The following is a 6,892-nucleotide window of genomic DNA, read 5'->3' as shown; positions in this document are numbered from 1 at the left end:
TCTTTCTTGGCGAGATTAGTGCTATAGCTTTCTTTTTTTTCTCCACAGTCTTCCAACTTCCTTTATCTTGAATCTCCTTCATCTCCACTGGTCCTTGGGACATTGGTGTCTTAGCTTCGCAATCCATTGTGTTCGTCCTTTTGAAGGTAGTCGGAGAAGAAGTTTGGTCTAGGAGATCTGCTTCGCTGTTAAATGAAGATTTATTTTGTGCAGTATTCGAATCCTCATAACTATTGATGCTTGAGGGGTTGTCAAGTTCACTTTTTTGTTGTTGGGCGGGGCTTTCTCCCTGCTTGTCTTGAGTTGTTTCTTTCTTGCCCAATTTCTTGTGATTCAGAGTTTTCTCTAGAGAATTCTTCTTTGATGACAGTGTAGTGTTCCTTTTGTGCTCCTTCCCACCATTTAGATCTGTGGTGGTTTTTTCTAGCAGACTTTTTCTCAGAGGCTTTTGGGTAATTTTTGGCTAAGTGGTCTGTCTCAAAGCAGCATCGACATCTGAAGATGACACTTTCATAATCGAGTTTCTGGTTCCACACATAGTCTTTACTTGTTAGGTTTATTTCAGCTGGGAATCCGGCGCTGAAGTCCATTTATACACAGATGCGTGCATAGGTGGTTCTGGCATATTCCTCTATTTCTAGGTACCTGCAGTAAAATTCCCCAATTGTGTTTCCAATGGCTTTAGATGCAAGGGTAGACTTGGCAATCTCACCCAAACTGGTGCTGAGATTATCACTGCTGTTGACGGATCAAATAACAGTCAACTTTATTTATATGATTTATAATTAGAAAATCTCCTCTCGACTTAAGAAAAATCTCTATTTTCACTTCACCACTCCATATATGAATTTTACATTAAAAAAATGGAAAAAGGTTCCAAACAAGTTAAACAAACATTTTCTTCACCGCAGCAGCAACTTTATGAATTCAATCCCAACAACATACTTGTTAAAATAGATTTTGAGGATGACCAGAAGCAACTGCAGCATTAATATTGCACATGTCGTCTTGCGCCCATACTGTAACATGTCCGGCACCATCCTTACAGTACTCATGAATCTCCAACCCTCCACTTCCTCCCCCAAATATTGCTGGCTTTGGCTTTGTATTCGCTTCTTTTTCGATGGGAATTCTTGAGCTCTTCTGCCAGCTGCTATTAATATCAGTGTACCTGGGGACACCCAAGTTTATATCATATCCCAAATTTGGACAATCCTTCCAATCATCCTCAGCATCGAAATGGTTAGCCACTTTCATTGGGGACCCACTAACTTGGCCCACGAAATTCAGTGGCGGGCGTGACCAATGGGCAGTCTTCTCATGATGCACATTTACCAGATCTTCGAGGATTCTAACTCCGAAGAGCTCATTGTTATAAGGAACTTCTGAATTGATATCTGTAAAATCAGCTGCAGTAGTTGAATAGGAATGACCACTGGTCCATGCATTTATTCCACTAGATGCTGTGAAGGCCGAATAGTCGATAATGATCTTGTTTTCATTTATCAGCTCACCGCTCTCAATTTGTCCTTTCGATGGCTGTGTTTCAACAAGAGCAGGGATGATGGTTCCAGTTGAGCCCAGAAGGTAATTATCGGCGGAGCCAGGCAGTTCATGAGATGGTACTGTAGTCCTGCATGACTCTGACATTAATTCATCGCATGTCGATGATGTTGCAGCCTTATAACTATTATACACACCCTGGGCTTGCAGACTGGGAGATATAAAAGCTGTATTAATGGTGTCTGGACCAATTAAAAACTCATCATTTGGATCCCATGCTAATTGTTTTGATTCAAATACACGTCGAACACACAACTGATTTTCTCCAGTATTAAAGGTGCTGTCATGTGGCTGGTATCCTTCTACTGACATGACTTCCAAGTACGGCTGTTCAGAGTGAGACGACGTAGCAACATCATGAACATGAGCAGGCACTGAATCGGCCGTACTGCAAATTTGATCGGACTGGAAAGGGAAATTAGATTTGCTGTTGGCGGAGGGGCCGTTGTTTTTCAACATGAGCTTCTTCTTGATGGAAGAATTCCAATAATTCTTGATCTCATTGTCACTCCGGCCGGGCAAATGCGCCGCAATTTGAGACCACCTGCTTATCATTGTCGTGCACAGTTCGGGCCAGGAAATCAAATGTTATCGACATTCAAATAAAGCAAAAAAATTATCGTTCACAGAAGGCATAGGAATGGACAGAGGTAGAAACCTGTTACCAAGAATGGACTGTAAGTGTATTATGAGTCTCTCTTCTTGGACTGAAAGCGCACCACGTTTAAGGCCCGGCTGTAAATAGTTTATCCATCTCATCCTGCAGCTCTTTCCACATCTCTGCAGACCTGTATAATGTAGGGTGTAAATTTTAATGGCCGGGTTGTAATTGTAATTTAACAGAGAAGAAAGGTATTGAAATAAATGTTAGCTAGTAGTTCAGTTTTTTTTTGATAATTTATGGTTTGTATTATCCTCTAATATAATTTATTTAAATGAATATTATTACAATTTTCAAATTTCCCTCAATTTACGATTTTTGATATTTAAAATTTCCATATATTTACATACATTTTTAATCATTAAACTAATTCAAACTTATATTATATTATATTATATTATATATATATATATATATATTTATATTTACATACATTTTTAATCATTAAACTAACTCAAACTATATTAAAATGTATTATATTTTAATAGAAAAGGGAAAAAAACATATAAATATTAATATATAATTAAATAATTTCTTTTTATGAATATTAAACAAGTCTCGATCCATCTTAACTTAGGATCTATGAAGCACATAGAGGATCAAATCTCTCAATGTGCAAGCACCTTGAGGGATCAAATCTCGCAATGTGAAAACCTATTTTTTGAGTGCAAAACTTGAGAAAGATTTGCACCTTTAGAAATTTGATCCTCTAGTCGTTTGACATGTTCTAGTCAAGATGGATCTAGGTTGGTACTAGCATAACTATAAAAATTAAATGATTGGTAAATGTCAATGAGAAATACTCCATAATAAGCATCAAAACATTATACCTACATTACCATGGAATGGAGAATCTTGATATGTTAATAGCTATATTGCAAAGCCATGGCTTATGAATATCACATGTCCAAAAAAGACCATAAATCACTTCACATGAAATTTGTTTACATGTGATTTGTTTCTAATTAAAAACACTAAAAAAGACGTACTATTTTGAAGATAAATAGTTATGATAAATCTCAACCTATTTAAATAATTATGATAAATTTCAACCTTCAATTTTTCTATAAAGAAAGGCACAACAAAGAAAGGACAACCTAGAGTCTTCTTTTGGTTGAGAGAGAATTTGAGTATAAAACATGGTTCAAAGTTACGCGGGCTTGGGAGATTCCAATAAAACTCCTTTGTTTTGGTTGGTTGGTGATTCATAATAGAGTGCTAAAGTGGGATAATTTGCAAGGAAGGGGATTTAAAGGCCTTGGCATTTGCCCCATGTGCAAGAATCAAAATGACGAGATTGACCATCTACTTATAGGTTGTACATTTTCCATGGAGGTGTGGACAAGGGTAATGGATTTACTATATCTAGAACATTCGGGACCATAGAATTCTCTAAGAACATGCATGGTTCAAGAACAAAAGTGATCATCACACACTACCCTTTTATGCCATATGGACCATTTGGTGCAGCCAGATTTCTCGGATATTTGACCACAAAAGGCCAGTTATTTGGGAGGTGGTCTTGAAAACCATTTCATAATTTGGAGAGATTGGACCCAAGAGGGTTGTGCACAGTAAGAGGAATGTTAAAATTAAGGACATAAAGGGGATATATCCCAGAGGACTTTTTGACGGTGCATGCCAACAAAGAAGATGTGGATGTGGTGTTGTCATTATACTTGAGCCCAGGTGCTACTATCACTTCTAGTGGAAGGGAGGACATGGAACAAACAGTAGAGTTGAAATCATAGCACTCTTGGTTGTCTTCATATTCGCCAAATGGTTGAGAATGGAACAAATATTCGTACATGGAGATGTTAAGAGCATCATAGATTGGGTCAAGGATTACACTCTATTCAGCACCCACATACTATCCAACAAGATGAGGTGCATTAGAATTATGGCAAACAATTTTCATAGAAAACAAAATCAAGCAACAAACCTTCTTTCAAGGAGGGGCATCGACTGAGAGCCATGTAGGTTTCACTCCGTTGCATATATACACGATACACTAATGAATGTTGGATCTATCAACTCCATATAGGGAACCCTTTGCCTATTTTTTTTATGATAAATTATGTTATGGTGTTCCTTCGTTACCATCAACTTTTGTTGGGTTTACATGATCTTGTAGAATTGAAAGTGATTTACAATCTTTTTGTCACTGAAGTTAGGTAGAATATAGTAGAAAGATACTAAACATTAAAAATAGGAAAATCCATGAGAATTGAAAACGATGTATAAAAAATCTTAATGAATGTATTCTCATTTAGTAAAGTAAAATAGGATATAGTAAAAAAATACTTATTGTTATAGACGAAATCCATGATATTTTGTATGGAAAATATCAGTGAATATACTCTCTTTTTATTAATGAAAAAAACCTATTTTTTATTGAAAAAAAATTCATAAATCTATACCATTCCTAATAGTAATTAAATTAAATTTTTAAAAACTCTATTCTAAAATAAATAAAAACCCTATCATTCGCAGGTGATATTGTACCCTGCTGCATGAGTGTATTGAATTGAATAAAGCAGGTGATCAAGAAAATGAAAATGATCAATAAGAGTAGTATGGGTGCTTACCCGCCTGCCTAGCGACATAGTTCCAACAGCCCTTGAGTCCATTTCTCATGACACAGTTGGTCAGTTTGTTATCTTCATCGGGTGACCAAAACCCTTTTCTTAGCGTTAGTCTGGCGGAATTTGAGGGGACGCCTGCGCCTTCCCCTTCCGATGCCCCTTGTGCGCACGCCATTTTTCTCACGCGAATTGTTCTGCTTTTCATTCTCACTGACTTGCTCATCTCAGAATCGATCAAATTGCAGATGCAGAAACAAAGAAGGGGTAATTAATTTCATTGTGCCATCATTCTCCAATTATAGATCGGCCCGTAAGTTCAAACAATATGACGATTTCTCCTCCTTTTCAATCGTGTGGTGCACATTTCTTCGCAGCCGCAAACGCACCGCCATATTCTCTGCGTTCTGACCACATGGTCTTCGGGATCGTTCCCCTTTCACATCTGATCTTGCATCGCAATTTCTTCACGATTCCGTCACTGACATTGGATTTCAACCTTAAAAATAATCGGCATCCCCGTTTAGAAATTGAACGTCACGACACAAACCGACGACATAGAAAGATACCATGAATCCGGACCGACGATACAGAAAGATACCATGAATCCGAGAGCTCGTACTTGATGAGCATTCTGACCAACAAAATTTTAACTGCTATTTGAATTTATTATGTGTTGTCTATTTTGTAAAGATACCGTGAATCCGAGAGCTCGTACTTGATGAGCATTCTAACCAACGAAATTTTAACTGCTCTTTGAATTTATTATGTGTTGTCTATTTTGTTTTGGTAATACGTACTCGTAGTTGATTGGGGCGTTTATCATGGGTTGTTTATATTACCCCACCAGTTAGTTGAAGGAGGTGATGTTTTGGTCCCAAGACAATGGAAATTTTGGTAAGGTGATGTTTTGGTTCTCAAAACAATGGAAATTTTGATTGAAATTTTTGGACATTCAGGTTATAGTTTTAAATTTCTAGGTTTTGGATTCTTAAGATGTTTTTTTATAATACAAAATCCAAACCACTTCAAATTAAAAACAACAAACCCGAACAACAAATTGTATGAAAAACCACTTCAAATTAAAAACAACAAATTGCATGAAAAATGGCCATCCGCACAAAATTGTCACTCAATCGACAACGCTTTTCCCATGGTACCAACACCGACGTTCTACTCCACCAGCAGTACAGTGTAGAGCATAAATGCAAGCACATGAACATTGCTAAATACACAACCAAACACCGTACCAGTGGCACTAAAAGCTAGTAATACATAACAAACGAGATTCGTTTATTATAACAAGTCAAGTCGTTGGGGGTGGTAGGCTTAGCCGGAACCATTGCAACTCGTGCTGAAGAAAAACTAGAATTGTTATTTCAATGATGTGTTGGAAGATTCTTTCGTAATATACCATATTAATTAAGAACATAAATATTTTATATTGAGAAGGGTTGGAAAGTTGATTTTAGTATATCTTTTGTTTTTATAATGTTAAACGAGAGTAGTCAAATGTAAATAGATTGGTTAACCATGCCGTTCCATTAAAAGAGGTGGTCATTAATGCTAAATATGATTTACGCATTTCATAATCTTATTAGCAGGGCAATAAAGTCATCTTGTGTCCTTTAAAGTGTCACATGCTTCCTGAGATGGCAACTAAAGAGGAGGCCATTAATGATGAAGATGATTTTCCCATTTCATAATATGGCAATAAAGCCATGTTGTGCCTTTAATGTATCACATCTCTCAATAAGCTGCAACTAGATTATATAGTGGGTGGTAATGAGGAGTGATTAGAGTCTTTATGTTATACTCTAAAGAAATGAATTTGCAAGATTTTGCAAGATTATGTCATCTTGTATGGTTCATTTTCTAATCGTAGCGGGTTTATTGATTATTGGAATGACTTGTATTTTTTGAGATTCTAGTTTATTGATTGGTGAGCAATTTTGGTGAGGTATTCCTTTTTATAGTGGTAGGTGAGCAATTTTGGTGAGGTATTCCTTTTTTCGGTGGTAATTGGTTCATTTGGTTTAATGTATTCAAGTATCAGTGAACCTTTTTTTTTCTTTTCTTGTAATAC

General features: G+C 36.6%; 1 protein-coding gene across 1 annotated transcript; it reads right to left on the bottom strand.

Annotated features, from left to right (window-relative positions):
- Nucleotides 1-817: 817 nt before the first annotated feature.
- On the bottom strand, nt 818-5,343 carry LOC149247485 (uncharacterized). The gene is made up of 3 exons (XM_089455881.1): nt 4,813-5,343; nt 2,222-2,351; nt 818-2,107 (listed from the first exon to the last, which is right to left on the bottom strand). Exons 1-3 carry the CDS (start codon nt 5,030-5,032, stop codon nt 949-951), a joined length of 1,509 nt encoding a protein of 502 aa, XP_089312007.1. The 5' UTR covers nt 5,033-5,343; the 3' UTR covers nt 818-948.
- Between the last annotated feature and the right edge of the window lie 1,549 nt (nt 5,344-6,892).

The sequence above is a fragment of the Pinus tabuliformis genome, chromosome 7 (assembly GCF_031772625.1).
Source record: "Pinus tabuliformis cultivar Carrire ecotype Pingquan chromosome 7, CPIR1, whole genome shotgun sequence".
Lineage (NCBI taxonomy): Eukaryota > Viridiplantae > Streptophyta > Pinopsida > Pinales > Pinaceae > Pinus > Pinus tabuliformis.
The sequence above is the reverse complement of the archived record's forward strand: the minus strand, read 5'-3'. Positions and strand labels throughout refer to the sequence as shown.

What these genes read in the sequence shown, in the direction of transcription:
- LOC149247485 (XM_089455881.1), bottom strand. Translation starts at nt 5,032, where the DNA reads ATGAGCAAGTCAGTGAGAATGAAAAGCAGAACAATTCGCGTGAGAAAA. An exon ending in CTATGTCGCTAGGCAGGCGG is followed by an intron (nt 2,352 to 4,812) that starts GTAAGCACCCAT and finishes TACATTATACAG; the next exon opens with GTCTGCAGAGATGTGGAAAG. An exon ending in CAGTCCATTCTTGGTAACAG is followed by an intron (nt 2,108 to 2,221) that starts GTTTCTACCTCT and finishes AATGATAAGCAG; the next exon opens with GTGGTCTCAAATTGCGGCGC.